The following is a 23,477-nucleotide window of genomic DNA, read 5'->3' as shown; positions in this document are numbered from 1 at the left end:
GATTTTAACAATTTTATAAAGAAAATGTTATCTACACTATTCCTTATTCATCAATTTTTTTACCCCTTTTTTAAATAATAAATAAATGAATTTTTGGTGAAATTTAATAATTGAAAAAATTTATACCTAATATTTAAGTTAATTTCTTATAGGTGATCTAATTTTGATGAAACAAACTTTTGAAGTTAAAAATAGATTTAAAATATATTAAATTCTGAAGAAATCAAATTATTTTACATTTAACCAATTATTAAAATATTATTTTGAGATTAACATTTATTTTATTTTTTTGTTTTATTTTTAGTTAATTGATTATATTAGTATTTAATAAAATAGTTAATATTACTAAATATACTAATAGATCTATTAATTAAATAAAAAATTGAATATTATATAACCTTAATAGAAACTAACTTTAAATGGTATTTATTTATTTATTTATAAAATTAAATTTATCTTGATTTAATATGGAAATAATTGTTCGTTCGTTTTAAAAATTTGATTTAGTTATTAAATATTATTAATTATTTCTAACTTTTTAATTTTCATTGAATGATTGTTTTCGTAAAGTTAAATAGTAAATTATATAAGATAGAAAAATCAAAACACATTAAAAATAATAAAAATCTTAATAGAAACTAATTCTAAAAGTGATATTATTTAATTTATCTTAATTTAATAAAAAAAATAATTATTTAAAAATGAAATTTTATATTTTTTAAAATTTTTTTAAGTTATAAAATAAACAAATAAACTGACAAGTTTGATATTTTGAAAGATAAAATCTTAATAGAAATTAATTTTAAAAGATACTATATATTATATTAAATTTATCTTAATAGAAATGAATTTTCAAGGATATTATATTTTACATTAAAATTTATCTAAATTTAATAAAAAAATTAAATTTAAAATATAAAATAATTTAAATACTTTTTTTAATGTTTTTCTATTTTTTTTAATTTTAGTTGAATGTTTTTGGTTAAAAATAAAATATTTAATTTTATAATATAGCTGATCCAAAAACTTGGAGTTTTCAATATTTCATAATAAAATGATTTTAAATAATTTTTTAAGATATTTATTTTACACTTTAGTTAAAAAAATTTTAGGAAAAATTTAAAATAATTATAAAATAATATCTAATTTGTTTATAAATTTATTTTTTTTTCTTTCTTTTTAATTTTTATATTTAATTATTTTATCTTTTACTATTAAATTTTTTCTTCAATAAAATTAAATTTTCATCAATAAATACATATAATTTTTAATAAATTTAGAATATTTAGCAAAGTAATTCAATAAAAAAAATCTATTATTTATTTATTTAAAAAAATGGGTTTATTATGACTTATTTAAGTATCTTTTTAAATTAGCATTTATTATTGGGTTTAGTTGAATACTATAATTAAATTTCATTTTATTTTCTAAGCCTTATGTTTGATTTTTACAATATTTTATAGTCTTTATTTTATATTTAATGTATTTTTTGAAAAATTCGAAAGAAATATTTTTAGTAGAATGTAAAAAGATTTGTATAGATAAAAAATAGTGATTTTTTGATACTTTGAATTCAATTTTTAAGTAAATATAAATTTCTACTAACAAATTAATTGTTTCTATACTTTGTATGGTAATTTATTACACTTTTAAATTTTTATATTTTTTCTTAAGCACCCACTTCTAAAAATCCTTTCTAATTTATTGGTAAAATTCTAATATATGAGATATTTGATTAAATTTTTAGAGGAAAAGTAAATTATTACTTTTTTTTCAAAGTAGAAAGTATTAAGAGATTTAGAATAACCACAATTTCTTTTCAAAAAATTTGTTTTTATTTGGATTCTTTTGTAAAATTCATAATAATTAACTTTCTGTTTGTATAATTATGATAAAAAAGTAGAAAAAGAAAAGCAATGAATAGAATAAAGTATATTTGTTTATAACTTATTTTTTTTATAAGATGCTTGAATAGCTAATACGATTGGTAGTTTATATTAACATGCGACTGTACTTTAGCAACAGGCGCTAACTATAATGATTAATGCGCATGGATAACTTAAGGATGTAGTAACTATAATTATAACAACACTGCAAGTTTTTGTTGTGTGGATTAATAATCATGCTATGATGTTACAAATACTTAACATGTTATTGTTAATATTGGAGGCTTCAAAGGAGGGCGGTGCCTTACAAATCAAAATTCTTTCTTTTTATGCAATTAGTTTAGTAAATTAAATTCTATGCTTTAATTGTTAATATAAAATATATTACATAACTAATTTTACATATTTAAAAAAAACAGATTTACTATAGCTTAATTTATAGAATTGGGTGATTACTTTATACTCTGGTAACCTTTCTGATTTTTCAACAAATCCTGTATGCTAATTATAAAGTAAAGATGCTTCAATAACTTGCATAGGTTATAGAGATCTGCCTCAAACTAGTTTAAATGGTTTATCAGGACTTTCTAAAGTTTGCATTTTAGGATTAAATGATAATCTAAATGCAGTTTCTTGTGCAGATAATTACTGTATCAACTAAAAGGAAAATAACAAATGCTAAATATATAATACTTCCTAAATGCAAACCCTTTATACGTAATATGGGATTTTAGGTGTTTCAGGTACATAAAGAAACTGCATAACATAAAGTTAGAAAGTGAATTCCTAAAATGATTGCTCTCATTTATATGTTAGCTCAGTATGTTTTAATCCAGTTGACAACACTTGTTGGGATCTCTCTAAATTAAATATCTTAGATACATCGTAGCCAATTGTAATTTATTAATTTTTTAAAGAAATTATTTGATTAAATTATTGTTAGGGTAAATTTGATATTGATGGGACATGCGTCTTCTTAGGAATCTATTCAAACAAAAAAATAAAATATTGTAATTAGAATATTAATTAAGTTTGCTTAGATAGTACTGCTAATAATTAATAAGGTTGCTTTTAATGGAATACTCAGTAAATCTCATAAAACAATAATCAAATAATAATAGTATAATAATTAATTATTTATATTTATTTTAAGAAAAGTTAAAATTGTTAAATATAAAAATTATTTTATTTAATTTATTTTAATACTAATAATTAATAATATTAGGGAATATTTTCTGATGGAACATGTGCATATAAAGATGTATACGATAGTAAAAAAATCAATAATTGCAACACTTAAAATACTGGTGTGTGTATTTATAATTCTTCTCTCAATAATAATCTATAAGGATGTATTTCATGGAATCTTTCATCTATATAATAAACAACTTAACCAATAGTATTTATTAAGTTTTAACTTTTTATTCTAAAAATTTGCTTTACTTTTTTAAAAAAATATTAATTAATTAATTAAATCAATTAGGGCATATTTAGTGATTTTTCATGCGCCATTTAAAATCAATATACTAAATAAAAAATAATAAACTGCAATTTTAATATCAACACAATTTGTTTAGATAATATTTCTTAAGATAATTAAGCTTGCTTAAATTGGAATATGAGTTCTCTAGATTCTTCAATTTCTAATTAGGCTGTGGTAAAATTTTGATACTTTAAACTTTCAAATGTGGAATAAAATAAAAATTTATAGAAAACTTAGATTTTAAATTTACATATTTTTAATAAAACTAAATAGGGAATATTTACTGACAATAGTTGTGCATTTTTGAATTAATATTAAAATAAAATAATTTTTAATTGTAATTAACAAATCAACGACATATGCTTAGATAATAGAATTTTATAAAATAAGCAAGCATGTATAAATTGGTAGGTTTCAGCTTCAAATGTAACTAATTCGACAAACCAAATTATTGTAAAAAATTATTTTAATAATTTAATTATTATTAATTTTTATTATTTATTTTAATTAAATAAGGGAATCTTCAAAGACTATTCATGCTCTTACTTAAACACTTATGCTAAAAAAGCTATATTATCCTGGAATAGTTAAGTAACTAATGTTTGCTTAGATAATAGAGATAAGGATAATTAAGCTGTTTTTTGGTGGAAAGACTCATCTAATCCAAATCCTATCGTAATTGCAAGTTTTTTCAAATTCCTTTGATATTTCTATTAATTATGATATTTTTCCCAATTTTCACAATTTACTAGATTGATTTAGGTCAAATATAAATTTAATATAGAATTAAATAATATTTTTATTATTTTTGTTAAAGGGGATCTTCTAAGATGGTTCTTGTGCATATCTAAATACTTTTGTTCAAAATTAAATAAAAGATTGTAATACTTCAAACAATGTCTGTAAATATAATTCTACTGTCAATAAAAACCAGCAAGGATGTATTTAATGGAATTCTACATTTTCAGCGCAATATTTATATATATATCCTATTGTAACCATTTTTTATTTTAAATTCTTAAAAGATTTAATTTTAATTTATTATTTTAAGGGTATTTATTAAGACAATACGTGTGCTATTTTAAATATTTATTCTAATAAGCCCATACAACAATGTAATTATAATGTTTATGGGGTCTGTTTAGATAATACTTCTCAAAACAATCAAGCTTGTTTAAATTGGAATATGAGTTCTCTAGATTCTTCAATTTCTAATTAGGCAGTGGTAAGATTTTAATACTTTCAACAATAAAATGTTGAATATAATAAAAATCTATAGATAAATTAAATTTTAAATTCAAATATTTTTAATTAAACTAAATAGGGAATATTTGCTGACAATAGTTGCGCATTTTTGAATTAATATTAAAATAAAACAATTTCAAAATGTAATTAATAAATAAACACCATATGCTTAGATAATAGAAAAAGTAATCAAGCATGTTTAAACTGGTAGCTTGCCGTCTCTAGTGTAACTAACTCACCAGAACAAGTTATTGTAAAGAATTACCTTTGTTAATTTAATAATTGATTGGTTTATATTATTTATTTTCATTAATTAAGGGAATATTCAATGATTATTCGTGCTCTTTCTTAAATACCTATGCCCAAAAATCTATATTATAATGGAATAGTTAAGTAAATAATGTTTGCTTAGAGAATAAAAATTAATTAAATTAAGCTGTTTTTTGGTGGAAAGACTCATCTGATCCAAATCCTATTGTATTTGAAACTTTATTCAAATTCCTTTGATATTTCTTTAAATTATAATATTTTTTACTTACATACACAATATTATTAATTCTTAAAATAATGAATTTTAATTAACTATTTTTAAGGGTATTTACTAAGATAGTACTTGTGCTTTTTTAAATATTTATAATAATAAGCCAATAAAATTATGTAGTTATAATATTACTGGGGTCTGTTTAGATAATACTTCTCCAAATAATCAAACTTGTTTAAATTGGAATATGAGTTCTTTAGACTCTTTAAATTCTAATTAAGCTGTGGTAAAATTTTGATACTTCAAATTATCAAAAGATGAATATAATAAAAATTTATAAATTATTTAGATTTTATATAAACACATTTTTAATAAAATTAAATAGGGAATATTTACTGACAATAGTTGTGCATTTTAGAATAACTATTAAAATAAGATAATTTTAAATTGCAATTAATAAATAAACACCATATGCTTAGATAATAGAAATTAAACTAATCAAGCATGCTTAAACTGGTAGCTTGCAGCCTCAAGCGTGACTAACTCAGTAACTTAAGTTATTGTAAATAATTAAATTTGTTAATTTAATCATTGATTTGTTTGAAATATTTATTTTAATTAAATAAGGGAAAATTCAAAGACCATTCATGCTCTTACTTAAATAGTTATGCTTAAAAAACTATATTATCCTGGAATAGTTAAGTAACTAATGCTTGCTTAGATAACAGGGATAAAAATAATTAAGCTGTTTTTTGGTGGAAAGATTAATCTTATCCTATTGTAATTGCAACTTTATATAAAATCCATTTATATTTCATTTTATTATGATATTTTTTACTAACTTACACAATATTTTACAGATTTAGTTTGGCTAAATATAAATTTCATATAGAATTAAATAATATTATTTTAATTTTTGAAAAGGGGATATTCAAGGATGGCTCTTGTGCGTATCTAAATGTTTTCGTTCAGAATTAAATAAAAGATTGCAATATTTAAAATAATGTCTGCATATATAATTCACCTATCAACAATAACTAGTAAGGATGTTTTTAATGGAATAATTATTCTTCTTCGCCATATCCAGTTGTAAGCATTTTTATATTTTTAATTCTTAAAAGATTTAATTTTAACTATTTAATTTAAGGGTATTTATCAAGACAATACTTGTGCTATTTTAAATATGTATGCTAATAAGCCCATAAATTAATGTAATTATAGTATTTATGGGGTCTGTTTAGATAATACTACTCAAAATAATCAAGCTTGTTTAAATTGGAATATGAGTTCTTTAGACTCTTAAATATCTAATTAGGCTGTGGTAAAATTTTAATTTTTACAACAATAAAAAGTGAAATATAAAAAAAATGAATAATTAACTTATATTTTAAATTCACACATTTTTAATAAAACTAAATAGGGAATATTTACTGACAATAGTTGTGCATTTTAGAATAACTATTAAAATAAGATAATTTTAAAATGCAATAATTAAATAAACACCATATGCTTAGATAATAGTAATTAAACTAATCAAGCATGCTTAAACTGGTAGCTTGCAACCTCAAGCGTAACTAACTCAGTAACTTAAGTTATTGTAAAAAATTAACTTTATTAATTTGATTATTGATTTGTTTCTAATACTTATTTTAATTGAATAAGGGAACATTCAAAGACTTTTCATGTTCTTACTTAAATACTTATGCTTAAAAAGCTATATCATCCTGGAATAGTTAAGTAACTAATGCTTGCTTAGATAACAGGGATTAAAATAATTAAGCTGTTTTTTGGTGGAAAGATTAATCTGATCCATATCCTATTGTATTTGCAATTTTTTTCAAATTCCCTTGATATTTCTTTTAATTATGATATTTTTTCCCACTTTCACTATTTACTAGATTGAGTTAGGTCAAATATAAATTTCAAATAAAATTAAATAATATTTTTATAATTTTTGTTAAAGGGGATTTTCCAAGATGGCTCTTGTGCATATCTAAATACTTTTGTTCAAAATAAAATAAAAGACTGTAATACCCAAAATAATATCTGTAAATATAATTATTCTGGCAATAACAACTACCAAGGATGTATTTAATGGAATTTTAAATCTTCAGCATAATACATATATCCTATTGTAACCATTTTTATATTTTTAATTCTTAAAAAATTTAATTTTAATTAATTAATTTAAGGGAATTTATTAAGACAATGTATGTGCTATTTTAAATAATTATTATAATAAGCCCATACAATAATGTAATTATAATGTTTAAGGGGTCTGTTTAGATAAAACTTCTCAAAACAATCAAGCTTGTTTAAATTGGAATATGAGTTCTCTAGATTCTTTAATTTCTAATTAGGCTGTGGTAAAATTAAAATTAAAATTTTAATAATTTTAACTATAAGTTGTGAAATATAAATAAATGAATAGAAAACTATTCTTTTAAATTCACAAATTTTTAACAAAAATAAATAGGGAATATTTACTGACAACACCTGTGCATTTTAGAATAACTATTAAAATAAAATTATTAAAAATTGTAATTAACAAATAAAGACCATATGCTTAGATAATAGAAATTAAAGTAATCAAGCATGTTTAAACTGGTAACTTGCAGTCTCAAGTGTAATTAACTCACCAGAACAAGTTATTGTAAAGAATTAAATTTCTTAATTTAATAGATTGATTTATAAAATTTATTTTAATTAATTAAGGGAATATTCAAAGACTATTCATGCTCTTTCTTAAATACTTATGCTTAAAAAACTATCTTATTGTGGAATAGTTAAGTAACTAATGTTTGCTTAGATAATAGGGATTAGAGTAATTAAGCTGCTTTTTGGTGGAAAGATTAATCTGATCCATATCCTATTGTATTTACAACTTTATTCAAATTCCTTTGATATTTTTTTACTAACATACACTATTTATTACAGATTTAGTCTGAATTAAATATAAATAGTTTATTATCATTTTTATTAAAGGGGATCTTCAAAGATGGCTCTTGTGCATATCTAAATATTTTCGTTCAAAATTAAATTAAAGATTGCAATATTTAAAATAATGTCTGCATATATAAATCATCTGTCAATAACAACTAATAAGGATGCATTTAATGGAATACTACTCCTTCTCTATAATATATTTATCCTATTGTAAGTATTTTTTATATTTTTAATTCTTAAAAATTTAATTAATTATTAAGGGTATATTCTAAGACAATACATGCGCTATTTTAAATATTTATGATAATAAACCAATATAAAATTGCAATTATAGTGTTTTTGGGGTCTGTATAGATAATACTTCTTAAAATAATCAAGCTTGTTTAAATTGGAATATGAATTCTCTAGATTCTTCAATAACCAAATAGGCTGTGGTAAAAAATTTTTTTCATTATAAATTCATTTCTAAGATATGAATGAAAAATAGGGAATACGAACAGACAATAGTTGTGCCTTTCTTGATGAACGTTCTAATAAAATTATTAAATAATGCAATTAATAAATAAAAAATGTTTGCTTGGATGATACTTAAACCAATTAAGCATGCCTTATCTGGCAACGTCCTACATCAAATGTAATTAACTCACAAACTCAAGTGATTGTAAAATTTAATTTAATTTTTAAATCATTTATTTATTGAAATTTTTTCATTATAAAAAGGGGATATTTTCTGACATGAAATGTGCTTTCTTAAATACTTATGCTTCTAAATAAATTTTATTTTGGAATGAATAAGTAAATAGTGTTTGCATAGATAATAGAAAATTAAAAGATGAAGCTGTTTTCTGGTGGGATATTAATACTTTAAACTAATTAGACTAAACTAAACCTATTGTAATCAAGTTTAAATTTTGTTTTTACTTTTATTAAAATATTGATTTTAATAGGGTAGATATGTTGACGGAAGCTGTGCTTACCTAAATATCTTTGCTTAGAACCAAATAAAATATTGCAATTAATAAATTTAGTTTATCTGTTTAAATAACTTTGATGCTTCTTATTAGGGGTGCTCTGAATGGGATGTTTGGCCTTAGACTATATAATAAAATACAAATCTAATTGTATGAAGAGAAACTTAAAAATGTAGAAATAAATAATATATTTTTTTATAAAATAGGGTAAATATATTGATGGAACATGCGCCTTCGTAGGAGTATATTAAAATAATCAAATAAAAGTTTGCAACTTTTCAGTAAACTTTATCTGTCAAGATACAAGTTCTGCTGTTAGTCAGGCATGTGTGAATTATGAATAATAATTTAACTAGATCGTAGGAGCTGACAATAACAATATCTGTCTTATCGAAAACTAGCTTAAAGCGGTTAAGTAAAACACTCACTAATTTAAACCCTAAAGATAAAATAATTCAAAAATAGTTACCATTTAGAAAGATAATTAAATTATAAAATATTTTTAGTTATTTTATTTAAATTTTATATTTGTTGAATATAATTTTATTAATAAAATAGATGCTCAAAGTCATATTGTATAGATATAAATTAATCATGTAGGATATTATCTAGTGATACAACTTTAAATAGAATAATGACTCAGAAAGGTACATACTAGTGTTTTGGAAATATCGGTAACACAGATACCAGTAAAAATGCTATATGGTGTGCTCCTGGATATTGTAGGAAACAAAGAAGTAATACTGATGTCAGTTTTTACTGTAAGTAATTAGGAGATGACGAAAGTCCTTGTAAAGATGACGGAAACCATGTTTGTATCCGTGAGGGAGGTTCTTCAAGCTAAATGATTGTTGATATGGTTCTAAGCTTTTGCTCTGCATATAAAAACAGTTCATATTTATGTGTAAATTCAGATACAGACTTAGAATATGTAATAAAAGATACTAGGGGTTAATGCTAAAAATTTACAAATTAGTAGTTAAGAATTTGTAAAAATACAGCAAGGTGCTTTTCAAACAGTAAATTTAAATTTTAAAATAAAATATTTTTGCTATAAAAGCTAATTTTAAGCAATTTTTTAAAATTATTATTAAACATAATTCAGTAACGGCTATGTATTGTGGTTGTTATAATAGTTTAAACTCTGTTTATTAATGTACCTTTGGACCTTTATGCCTAAATAGCTAAAATAATTGTGTACATGTTGATTACTCTGAAATTAATGGCTTCCCAGGTAGAAAATAAGGAACATCTACATGCTAACTAAAGGAAGTACCTTAAACTGTTTTATGTTCAAAAAATTATTGTTTACTAAATTAACAATGTGTTTAAATGACTTAAAATTTGTATATCTCTTAAGAGAATAAAACTTATAAATGCTTATTAGCAGAATAAGCAGGATAATATGGTGCTAAATGGTGTGTTTAGGGGTAATAAAATTTATTTATTTAATTTTAAAAAAATAATTGATTAAATTATTAAATATAAAAAATAAACTAGGTTTTGTAAAATAACAAACAATTTACTTAAATTAGAATATTGTATCAGAATGCAAGATTCAAATACTTTTGGTATTTATAAAAAATAATAAATTTTTTTTTAATTAAAATAAATATTCATTTTATTTAGCTTTGGATAAAAATGGTCGCTGCTTGTCGAAATCTTAATCTCAAAATAATTCAGATTTAGTAAATTAGTTAATAAAAAACTTGTTAATTATTTTAAATAAATTTACAGTTATCTTGTTAGATGAACTTATTTTGCTTGGATGATACTCCTAAATGTATACCAATAGATCCATTAAATACATGTGTAGACTATAATAATAAATGTGTTTCTATTAATTCTGGTTAATGTACTTTTTGTCATATAACACAATGCCTATCTGGAGATTCATGCATTCCTATATAAGATGGTTTTTGTTTGGGTTTTAATGGTAATTCATTTTTTAGTGTTCAATAGTAAATTTAAACTTATTATTTTTTAAATTATTTATGAAAATAAAGGGAGATGTGTACAAAATCCTGGCTCAGTATGTAAAGCTTGTAATTAAAACGAGTGCTATAATCCTTTTTATTGTAATCATTAAGATTATTATTTTGATATAAATTTAAATTAAATTATAAATATATTCTAGTCTCTTGCACCCCATTTACTTAAATGAAAGTAAAGTCAGATTAGTGCATAATTTAAGTTTATAACTATATACCATGCGTATACAAGTAATTAAATGATAATTAATATTGTGCTGCATATGATAATTAGTGTAAAGAACTTTCTACTATTCCTTAATGTATAAGATGTCCATCATCATACTTGTGGGTTGGAAATTAAAAATGTTATAGCAGTCTAATGATTGAGCAAATATCAAACTAAAGCTAGAGCTAAGACAACTAAATTTTTACAATATAATTGATTTATAAATAATTAGATATCACCCCTATAAAATAGTAATGTAGCTAAGGGTAATATTTTTTTTAAACAAAATTTATTGATTTTAATATTATTTAAATTATTTTTCTAGAAAAAAGAAATATTAATTAATTTTATCTTATTTTTATAAAATCATTTGTATTAAAAGCAAAAAAAATTAAACAATTTTTATTAATAATTGGTTTTATACAATACATCTATGATTTATAGATACCAGCTTTAAAAAATTAGCAAAGATTTTAAAATCAAATACTTAATTTCAAAAAAAAAAATTTAATGAGTATTATCAAAATTATTATTAAAAGATAAAATGATTGAAATTATGAATTTATATAATTTGAGAATAAATAACTTTTTTTAGTTTTTATAAGAATAAAATAAAAATTATTTGAATTAAAATGTAATGAATATTTATTTTTAAAAGGTGCTAACTTTGTTCATCAGCAAATAATTGCTTATAATGTTCTTTTGAATATTTCTTATATGCAGATACAGTCCTCTAAACGCAGTATTGCATCCTTCTTCCTTCGACATAAATTTTATATCCAGATTATTTATTTGAAGACAAAGAGTTCATATAACAAAATAGTAACCCTTAAATAGCTGGTATATACAATTTATATGATTACTACATAAATGAGTTAAATAGTAATTTGGAATAAGTAAATGCTTATTGCTTAAATTAATGGTATTATTTTTTTATTTTTTAAATTAATTTTCAAATAATTATTTTTTTTTATGTAAAGGTAATTTGTAAAGGTTGGAGACATTCTTTTTTGCGATACTTTTAACATTCAATATTAATATATTTATCAGAAATCATAAATTCCACAATTAACTATTTATTACCAAGTTAAACTAAATCAATTAAATTAGATCGTCCTCGAATAGCTAAGCTCTTTTTGTAATTACTATTTTTACATAAATTCACAAATAAATATTTTATGGATAATAAGGGATAAGTTTTTATAAATAAAGAGATTTTTTCAAGATAAAGTTTATCCAGTTTAAAAGATTTACCTATAAATATATATTTTAAGTTCCTTAATAAATAAATATATGAAAGCTAACACTATCTTAATTTAAATAAATTATTCATTTATTTATTTTAACATAAGTTTCTTTTTAGTTAATTTAAACTTTGAATTAATCTTTATAAAATAAATTATTAATTAGCTAAAAATTTAAAAATATAATTTTTTTAATTATCAAATGTTTAGGTAATATTAAAAACTGTGCAAGCTGTCAAATTTTAAACAATATAAAAGTGTGTCGAACCTGTGAATATAAATATGCATTAAGTTATCTAAATTAATGTGAGCCTTGTCCTGAAAACTGCTTGAGCTGCTTTTATGGTGGTTACTATAATTAATAAAGTGTGAATTGGAGTTAAATTTTAGAAAATGGATAACAAGTGGATATTGATTTTAGTAAATTAAGCATAGCTTAATACAGTATATTGTGCTCTTTATGCTCTTCTTAGTTTGTTGTGACAAAAGATTATTCTGGATGTGAGCCATGTGGCGATAAATGCTTTTCGTGCTATTAAGGTAGGATAATTTATATTTTTTCATTTGATAAATAGTTTTTTTTGTAGGTAATATAAAATATAACTTGACAAGCAATTTTGATATATAACTAAGCTAAAAATATTCTGCATCAATAATTAAGAAATGTTTTTAGTGTTTTGATGGTTTCATGATTAGCCCTAACAGTAAAATTAATTTTTTTTTATTTTTGTTAAAATAAATTATAATTTTAGTGGTTGATTGCATACCTATTTCTTAGGACTGTCTGATTGAATATGTTGGGAAGTCAGATGGCTCTAGATAATCTTTAACAAGCTAAAATTGGTGGGATAGTAGTTTATCTTATGAATCAAAATGCTATGCTTGTTATTAATTTGTAAGTATAAATTAAAGTGGCAGTCCTTATCAATGCAATAATAAAGCAGATCCGAATTATATATCAAACTGCTTAAATACGGTTACGTTCAGCTCTGAAAATCAACCATATTGTCTATAATGTGGATAAAGCTTATCATTTAACATTAATCTTAAAATTTGTTAGATTGATTGCTCAAAATAAGTAAATGATTAAATAGTAAAAATTATTTTAATATTTTAATAAATTTATAAAGATCAATTCATGTGTAGGCTGTTACAGTTATACTGATAATGCTAACAATGAAATATTTTAATGTACTTAATGCCTAAGTTAAAATGATCAAATTGTTTTGTTTCCTACTCTATTTGGATGCAAATAATGTCCAGAAGGGTGTTCTACTTGTTATGAAAGTTAAAAATGTTTTTCTTTTAGAAATATGTAAAAAAATATTTATTTATTTATTTTATAGGTGAAATGGTAAATGATAAAATTCAGTAGATAGAACTAAAAAACAGAACATAATAGATTATATTTGAATAAATACAACCATCTTTATAAGATAGATTAAATATCTAGTCATCTGATAATTATGAGATAATATGTTCTTCTTGCTTAGCAGGCTACTTCTTGTAGAATAAAAGATGCATAAAAAATTTATGTGGACCATCATGTGATTTGTGCTACATGAAAAATTTTAGTCCTATTTGTATTTCTTGCTCTTATGTTAATTTGTAAAAATAAATATCCAATATCTCAGTTTAGATTTTATCATTCTACTAATTAACTGACTTAAATTTTAAGTATATGACTCATTTTAATTCCCTCAAATAAGATTGCTCTTTGTGCCCTTTAGGATGCTTATCTTGTGATTATAATCCTATTACAAACAATCCATTTAGCTTATATAAATCTAAATGTTATTCATGCAAATCAATTCAAGAATTATCAATGTAAAGTGATATGTTGAATTTAAACTTAAAATTAGTAAATGATTATGAGTGGAGATGGGATTAAGATACCAACTCTTGTGTTTTATGTAAGAATAACTAATTAAAATGTGCATATAGAAAGTAAACAACTATATTTGCTAAATGTCTTGGCATATTTGATGAAATAGGGAGTGGAACAGAGCAAATACCTTTAAATTTCCAAAGAGCCAGTGATGCCAATTGGGATAAATTGATAGTAAATGAATCTGAATTTACAAAAGCTCTAGTTTATATGAATGAATTAGGAGTTAGAGAATTGTAAGTAGACGTTCACATTTTAGATACAAAATGTGTTTTATAAAATCATATTTCAATTACAACTTCTTTGCTTTAGTTAATTCCTAACTTGCAAGTATTTCAAATTAATATTATTGGAAATTATACAAAAGATCAAAATAATCCTTAAGTAAGTGAAATAAATATTAAAGAATCAATTTCTATTAATGGGTTCCTAAATGTGTAATTTAAAAATTTAAACTTTTCATAAATTGCAAATCTATAGAATAGCTAGAGCATTATCATAAATAATTAGGATACTTATTCATTTTAGTTTACTAACTGCTCAATAAATGGATTATTTAATTAGTCATATGATGTTTAGTAGATATAATCAAATAATACTAAGCTTTACTAGGGTTTTTTTTCTAATGAAGTTCTCGGCATTCAAAATTTTTTTTTCAACATTAAAATTTTCAATTTGAGATAGACTATCTAGATTACAAATTCTTCTGTTAATAATTTGTTTATATATCAAAGCAGCCTATTTAGTTTCATAAACACTTAAGCAAGCATCTAAGCATAAAATATTTCTCTATAAATAGAAAATTTCAATGTTTCATAAGTAAATTTTTTCTTTTTTAAATTTAAAATGTAAATAATTTATTTACTATTTTTAGGTGTACTTTTAGTAGTCTTCAATCATCAATCTTTCTTATTAAAATTTAACTTTTCAAGCAAATAATCTTAAGCTAAATGATAACTTAATGATATAAAAATCTATAATGTTTTAGATTACACCTTTTGACAAGCTTCCAAATGCAAGTTTGAAAATATCCAATTTTAATTTTTAAAGAAATTAAGTTTATTAAAATTCACAATTACTCATAATAACAAAAATTGTTTATGGCCTTTTTGAAATGATAACTTTTGATAGAAACATTATTAAAAACGATAAAGAATTTAATAGCTTAATAGTAGTAAATCAAATGGTTTGCTTGCAGCTTTCTGTTATAAATAATATTTTAACAAAAAGTTATTTATTCTAAAATTTTGATGACGGAAAATTGGCGAGATAAATTTATATGAAAGATCAATAGTATTTATTCTAGTTTAATTAAGTTTTAATCAGTAATAATACAATTTAGTTAACTCAGTCCTCTATATTTTATTATGTTGGAAACTCTACTGAATTAAATTCTCTGAAATTGTAAGGGATTGTTGTCAATTATAAAAATTAAGAAGATGAAAATTTAAACTCGAATCTATTCTCAATCAGTTTATGCTATAAAGTAGCAATAATAGATGTTAATATTTCACATCCTAACCAGATAAATATATTTTAAATTTCGTAAGCATAGTATTACACTTCAAGAGTTATTAATATTGTAAATAACTGGCAAGGCTAATAGTTAAAAACTGAATTATTCTCTATTAAATAAATCTATAAAAGTATAAAATTCTAATAAATGAATATTTAAAATATAACAACTACTAGCCCGTTAATTTTTATAACAAACGAATTTGCTAGTCATCAGGGATATAACTCAGTAATTAACATCAATTACATAAATGCTAATAATAATCAAATGTTTATCTAATAATCAACCAATATTTTTTCAATATTAGCAATAAAAACTAGTGCTCTTTAAAAAATTTCACTTAGCAACTTGAACTTTTAGAATAATACAGCCCTTTTTGATTAAAATTAAGTAATAATTTATTTTAATTGCTTTTTTAAATTTAATTAAAACATTTTTTTAATATTAACTTAATTAAATTATTCTAACACAAAAAATTTTTTTAAATGATTTTTTAAGAAATTCTCACATATTCTAACCTTCATTTTTCTATTTTATTGATTTTTAACATAAAAGATACTTGTTTTTAAAAAAATTTGTTTTATTTAGAATAAAAAAAATAAAAAATTTAACTTAAAATTGTTAATTATTATTGAAATATGAGTAAGTTATTTTTAATAATAAATTATTTAAAAAAAAATTTTTTAATTATAGGTAGTAAATGATTAATAAAGTGCTTGCTCTTGTATATGCATAGATGCATATTAAAGCTATGTTAATATTATTTTTTCTAAATTTATAAACAATTATAGTACAGCTTCGAGGAATGCTATCTCTATTATTTCTAATCATGCTAATTTAACTGAATGCTATTTTTAAAATCAGATGTAAAGAAATATAAATACCTCAATTACTCTTGGAGGTTTAGTATTCTCTAAGTCTTCTCGACTTTCACTGAATAGCTGTTTATTATAACAAGGATTTGCTCAAAAAGGAGGAGCAATTTATTTTTAAGGATAATAATATTCGTAAATAATTATAACATAAACACAAATTTTACAAAATAGAGCTGCTTTACTGGAATCAAATAGCTTAGGGGGAGGAGTATATGTAGATGCAACAAGTATAAGTAATATAGATATAATATTAGAAAATTCAGAAGTATCTAATAATTTAGCTACAATATAAGGTGGATCATTTTATATAACCCCATTTTAAGGAAATCTCTTTTTTAAAATGAGTGATAGCATTATGCAAAATAATTTTGCTCTGCAGGGAGCATTTTTTTATCTCAATTTTAATGGGATTGGAATTGGAAGAGTTTTTATTATATCATCTTCATTCTATAATGATCCATCTTCTCAATTACAAGATTTATTATAAATTATAGATCAAGCAAAAAGCTAAAGTAATTAATTCAGATCTTTTTCTTTGTTTGATTTCACTCAAGTTACTTAGTTGTATATAGCTGGAAGTATTTTTGAGTCATCTCAAAATTAAATAAATTTGTAAAATTAAAATGAAAAAATCTATCTTTTCCTCTACCCAGCTTTATTTAACATATTATAAAACATACAATACAATGAATATAACAATACTTATTAGAATTTTATTGTTACCTCAAATTTTATGAATATTAATGCTAAAAATGTGTAGATCGTTTAATCTTAATACTACAATATCTAGCACAATAATTTTACAAGTGTTAACAATATTATTTTTTATAATTCTAATTTTGTAGTGATTCAAAATTCCTCGTTTAGTCAGCTTTAATGTAAATTCTGTCAAATTTCACCAATACAAATACTTGTACAACAATTTTAGTTACAGAATTCTTTATTTTAGTAGAATCAAGGAAGCTTAATAGGAGGATTTTTACTAATATAATAAATAAGCTTAATTGAAGCAAAAAGATAACTTTAATATGAAAAAAACTATCAAAATAAAATAGAAAATTGCATATTTTAATAAAATTCTGCTTTTAATGGAGGGTCTTTAACTATTTAGTTTTAATAAGACTTTAGCACAATAGTCTATGGATGTCAATTCATATAAAACAAAGCTTTTAATAAAGGAGGAGTTATTTATTACTAATAATTGCAATAAAATCAATAAATTAATATCAATTTTATCAAAAATACATTTATCAAGAATAGTGCCTACATTGGAGCTATTTTTTATTCTAACATTAATTAGTATATGAGTCTCATTAGTGAATAAAATAAGGTTTTATAAAATTAAGCAAATTATTTTGGTTCTTTGCAAATAACTTCTCCAAGCTAAATGCAAATTACTTACAAACAAACTCTATACTAAAATAACTCTAAAATATTAGTTTAAACAAGCGGTTAGTTGCAGGTAAAATTATTTTTATAGATTTTTTTTTACTCATTTTTTTCTTTAGAATGAGCTTTTAGTGTTTGTTTTAGACGAATAAGGGTAGCAATACAAAGAATTAGAAGGTGATAATTTATATTTAAAGGTAAAGAAAGTATCTTAATCGTTAAATACTTTTATGGAAGAAACAAATATTCCTTTTAAAGATGGAAGTTTCAATTTGACAAATTATTTAAAAATCTATGGAAAAGCGAATGAAATACTGTCAGTATAGTTACTATTTGACAGAATAAAAATTTAACAAGCTGATAATTACAATTTAGTTATAAACTTTGAGTTTGATAAAGACTGTTAAAGCGGCTATTTCAGAGCTAAAATTCTTAATATTTATGATGGTTGTCTTCCATGCAAAAATAATTCGTTTTCACTAATTTAAAATTCCTAAGAATGTAACTTATGCCCTAAAATTGATGGTTTTATTTGCTATTAATAAACATACCTTCTACCAAACGGTTACTGGAGAAGAGATAACTAATCATAAAATACTTTAAAATGCTATAATTAGCTATCTAATTGTATTGGGGATACCTAAAGCTAATCGATATAAAGACATTAATTAAACTAACTTAAAATTGATAAAAGTTCACAAGAAGTTTATTATTGTGCTGAAGGTATTCTATTATTTATTAATTAATTTATTTTATTAAAATTATGCTAATATTATTACAAATTAGGTCATTTAGGAGCTCTTTGCGAAGATTGCGATATTTTAGGATAATATTGGAAATAAAAATATTATAAAATTGATGAATATAAATGCTAAGCGTAAAATATTTAAATAAGCAAAACAAATTGATTTTTTTTTCAAATTTTCTTAGATTTTAATATGTATTTATAAAAATCTAAAATCACAAATATCTAATTAGTTGCTTTAATTTATGAGATCAAAAAAACTCTCAATATTAAAAAATAATATTTTCCTCTTAAATAAATAGAGAATTTTAAATAAAATATTATTAAAGATAAAAAGAATCTCTAAATAAAGAAATTAGCCTTTAGTTAATGAGATAGATACCATTTTAAAATATAATTTTTATTTTAAATAATTTATTTGCTAAATTAGCAAACAAAAATAAATATATGAATTATTTAATTTAATTTTTTAATTATAAAAGTTGTTCGGTGGCAAGGCAAAGCTTACATTTTAAATTATTTTACATTATAGCTGCAATATCTTTAAACTTAATCCTAATGTATAGTTGCAAAAAAGCATATACAGATTTTATTTTGAAAAAAATATCTCTCAAACTTAAAGCTTCTGCAGAGTATAAGGAAGTAAAAATTTCTGATAACTATATCATATTTAAGTTTGTAATAAATTACATTTAAACAATTGGATTAATATACCAAATTAATACCTCTTTTTTTGGGCCTAACTTTTAAATCATCAGATTTTTGTCAAATCCTGTTTATGGGTTTGTATATGTTTTTGATTGCTGGATTTCTGATTTTTACTTATATTACTTCCAAATAAAAGATTTTTACATTTTCTATAGAATCATTTTTGTCTAAGTTTAGCTGGCCATTTTATATGGTTTAACAATTCTCCTTTCTACTATTTTCATTTAGTTTAATAGACCATGGATAGTATATTTAAGAAGCCTTATAAACTGTTTTGTAATAATTATTGTATTAAATATTTCTGGGATCTTTAGCTTAATTTTAGAATCTGTAATATTTTTATTTATTTCAATAATTTTATTAAAATAAAAATTTTAACATAACAAAATAGATGTTTTGCACAGAAGTAGATGGGATTTATTATCTTTTGAGATATACTAGAATTTAATGTGATAAGCAATTTTAATATAATTTATTGATTTATATAATTCCCATTTTGATATTTTGGGTTTTGCTAGTTCCATCAATATTGATTCTCATACTTAAAAGAAAAATAATATATTTAAATTTATTTTAATTGAAATGCAAGCTTGGATTTATATATCATGAGTATAAAGAATAATATTATTATTGGGAGATAGTTAAAATTGTTTGTAAAATGATTATGATTGCTGCTATTAGTCTAACAGATAATTCTGGTATTTAGTTTGGTTTATCTCTTGCTTCAATTTTGTCATATAAATTTATTCTTCATTTAAGTAAATAAATATGTTTTTATTTATTATTATTCTTTCTAATTATTTTTAAATTAATTAGCTTAGCCTTATCAAACAGAAAAATCTAATTAGTTGGATAAAATGATGATCAATAGCATAATTTTAAGTTAAATTTTAGCATTTGCTTCTCTTTAGTAAGATGAAATAAGCAACTATTGTTTTATTGTTTTTTTGATTGTTAATTTGAGAGTATTTTTAATGATTATCAAATATTAACTGAAGTAGATATATCTAAAGATTTTACAAAAATCTTATTTTAGACTATAAAATCATAAAAAAATCAATTATATAATAATTAAGCTCTTTAAAAATTAAATTAATGCTAAATAAATGTGGAAAAAACTAGCTAACAAAATTAATATTTTAGTTTAAAGATAAAAAATAGGAGATATATAAGAAATAAAATATTAAGCTGACTCTTTATTATAAAACACTAGTAAATAATTAAATGCTATTTATAATTTTCAAAAAAACTGCTAAACTAAATAATTTTAAATCTTAAAATCAAATAAACCTTTAATATGAACTTAATGAAAATAGAATTGATTTTAAAATAATTAAAAATAAATTAAATAAAACTTAAATAGTTTAATTTGTTTGTTTTATTTATGTTTTGTTTTTTTTTGTTTTAAATAAACAAATTTTTAAAAAGCATTTCATAAAATTTAAAGATAATTTATAAAGATATTTATTAATAAATGCTTCATAACCCAAGTAAATCAAAGATAGAAGTAACCTTTCACAATCCTATTTATTTTTTTTGCTTATATTCTTAGTTTCTTTTATGCTTCTTCATTTATCAAATTAGACCTTTTTATAATTAAATGCAATATTTAAAAAAAATTATTTTAGCAAATGTATAAATAACTTACGAAATAATAATATTTAATTAGAAAATATTTTTATTACTCCCTATTCTATTAATTAAATTTTGGCAATCACTTTCGTTGATTGAATTATTACTTTTGATAATATTTTTTATTTTGTTTTAAGATATATATTAAATATTTTACTATAAATCAAGTATCAATTTTATCAAACACTTAGAGTTTTTTATTCCTTCAGATAAATTAGAAATACCCTCTGACAGAATTTAGTTATTTCTATTTTTGTTAAAATTAAATAAAATATGTAGGTAAAAAGATTAAAATTAAAAATTATTAATTTTTAACTTATTCATCAAAATTTCATAAGTAAATTAATTTTTACGCTAAGTTTAGTTCTAAAAAAGATATATTTAAGCTTTTAGCAATAGCTTCACCAATTTTAGATGCTCCTTCATCACCGATAAAATTTTTACTTGATTGAAAAAAAGTTATTTGTTATGATTTGAAATTGTTTAAAAAAAAATTAATAAAATAAATTTAAATTAACTAAACTAGAGTTATAAAAACTTATTTTTAATTATAAATTAATTTAAGGAAATTTGAATAAATTTACTGAAATATTTATAAGTATTTATTTATCAAAGCACTTTTCATATTTTATTACATTCCAATAATTATTTTTAATAGTACTTCATTTATAAAAGGAATAAAATAAAAAAATATTTATTACTTTAAATTCAAAGTTAAATTTTTCAGTTGTGGGAGATATGATAATGAATTAGCAATCTACACAGTTCCTTTAGGACCTATGTTATTATCCCTAACATTTTTATTCAAAACATTAATAAATTAAATTAATTTTTTTTCCCAATTAAACATTTAAAGTTATTGAGCAAAAATAAAAGCTAGTTTGGAAGTTACCTTAGATTTATTTCTAAAATTTTAAGATTTACCAATTACAGAAATGCGATTCCCAAACCAACAGCACCATATTCTGATATTTTATTTTCACTTTTTTATTTGATAGAATTAATTAATTTTAAATTAAATTTTTTACAATAGCACAAGCTTTAGCTTAGTAAGATTTTAACATTTTCTTAGGGTTTTTGCTATTTGAGAAGCTTCTTAATTGCCAATATTTTTTTTTCTTATAAAAAATAGAATTAAAAATAAAATATTTTTGATAAAAAGTATATTTCTTACCCTAAATATAATTCTAATTCTGTGTGATGAAATAACAAAGAAGAAAGAAACTTTTATTAAAAAAAAATAAAATTGAATAATTTTAAAACTAATTTAAATTCAAAATACTTCTTCTAAGACTTTAAATTCTTATTTTTAAAGAGCTATTTTTAATTTATCCATTTTTTTTAACTTTTATAAACTTAAAATTTAATCAAAGTAAAGCAAAAAATAAAAAAATTAAGAAGATAGTTAAAACCTAATCCTTTATAAAGTAATTAATTAAAAAACAAAATAGCTAATTAAATCTCTAAAATAAATATAATTATTTTTTAATTTGACAATTTAGCAAATTCTTAAAAATATTTTCTTATTTTAATTTTAAAATAACATTTTTTTAAAACTTTTAAAAAAAATCTGTCTTGTGAAGAAACTAAAAAAAACACATAATATATACAGAAAAAAGTAAATCTCATTTATTTAAATTAGCTTTATTTTATTTTTTGATAGTGAATATTTAAAAATCTCAATAAAATTACAAATAGTGTGTCACTAATTTTTTCAATTTTCTCATAAAAAATTGATACCATCTCCATTAATTTAATTTTTCAAAAAAAACTAACGTTTAAATCCTAACAACTGTTAAGTCATTTGTAAAATCAAGATTAATAGTCAGAATATTATTATTTGAGAAAATAGATTCTCTAATAATATCAATATCAATCTATTTACTATACCTATTAAAAATAGAAATGATTTTTAAATCTAGATATTTAATACATTCTTGCAAGCTTTTAATATTTTCGCTAACGGTTGTATTACTGTAAACTCTCGTTATCTCGGATATCGGGTATTCGGATTTCCTAAATCCTAAATGTATAATTTAAATGTTTTAGGTAAAAAATAAAATAGTTAATTTTATAATATTGCTGATCCAAAAAACTTGATGCTTTGAATATTTAATATTAAATTATTTTAAATAAGTTTTGAAGATATTTATTTTACAATTTAGTTAAAAAAATCAAAAGAAAAATTTAAAATAATTAAATTAATTATTAAATAAATAATTTCTAATTGATTTTATATTTATTTTTTTTTCTTTTTTAGTTTTCAAAT

General features: G+C 21.1%; 3 protein-coding genes across 3 annotated transcripts; 1 reads left to right on the top strand and 2 right to left on the bottom strand. All coding sequences in view use genetic code 6, as the record gives it.

Annotated features, from left to right (window-relative positions):
• Positions 1–50: 50 nt before the first annotated feature.
• On the bottom strand, positions 51–874 carry TTHERM_001075758 (transmembrane protein, putative; the record flags this gene model as incomplete). The annotated part of the gene is made up of 3 exons (XM_012799897.1): positions 51–65; positions 127–176; positions 238–874. The coding sequence occupies 3 exons, from the start codon at positions 872–874 to the stop codon at positions 51–53; spliced, it is 702 nt and encodes a 233-aa protein (XP_012655351.1).
• Positions 875–1,864: 990 nt separating this feature from the next.
• On the top strand, positions 1,865–20,877 carry TTHERM_01075750 (transmembrane protein, putative; the record flags this gene model as incomplete). The annotated part of the gene is made up of 41 exons (XM_001030554.2): positions 1,865–2,229; positions 2,306–2,781; positions 2,830–3,006; positions 3,112–3,285; positions 3,370–3,543; positions 3,643–3,822; positions 3,886–4,044; positions 4,187–4,363; positions 4,421–4,594; positions 4,694–4,867; positions 4,933–5,091; positions 5,208–5,381; positions 5,481–5,657; positions 5,723–5,875; positions 8,081–8,251; positions 8,302–8,475; positions 8,529–8,702; positions 8,762–8,935; positions 8,989–9,162; positions 9,219–9,427; positions 9,571–10,031; positions 10,118–10,442; positions 10,513–10,583; positions 10,642–10,700; positions 10,750–10,948; positions 11,019–11,090; positions 11,150–11,477; positions 11,870–12,133; positions 12,192–12,349; positions 12,666–12,995; positions 13,043–13,159; positions 13,208–13,533; positions 13,586–13,742; positions 13,802–15,162; positions 15,218–16,249; positions 16,553–18,196; positions 18,243–18,846; positions 18,910–19,000; positions 19,351–19,906; positions 19,968–20,334; positions 20,393–20,877. Exons 1-41 carry the CDS (start codon positions 1,917–1,919, stop codon positions 20,875–20,877), a joined length of 12,924 nt encoding a protein of 4,307 aa, XP_001030554.2. The 5' UTR covers positions 1,865–1,916.
• A 194-nt stretch (positions 20,878–21,071) lies between these two features.
• On the bottom strand, positions 21,072–22,754 carry TTHERM_01075730 (hypothetical protein; the record flags this gene model as incomplete). Its single annotated transcript, XM_001030552.2, has 9 exons — positions 21,072–21,162; positions 21,225–21,314; positions 21,366–21,455; positions 21,562–21,651; positions 21,910–21,999; positions 22,101–22,190; positions 22,237–22,326; positions 22,383–22,432; positions 22,491–22,754. The coding sequence occupies 9 exons, from the start codon at positions 22,752–22,754 to the stop codon at positions 21,072–21,074; spliced, it is 945 nt and encodes a 314-aa protein (XP_001030552.2).
• Between the last annotated feature and the right edge of the window lie 723 nt (positions 22,755–23,477).

Source organism: Tetrahymena thermophila (genome assembly GCF_000189635.1).
Source record: "Tetrahymena thermophila SB210 genomic scaffold scf_8254412, whole genome shotgun sequence".
In the NCBI taxonomy this organism is placed as follows: Eukaryota; Ciliophora; class Oligohymenophorea; order Hymenostomatida; family Tetrahymenidae; genus Tetrahymena; species Tetrahymena thermophila.
Note: the sequence above shows the minus strand (reverse complement) of the source record. Positions and strands in the feature narration are given on the sequence as shown.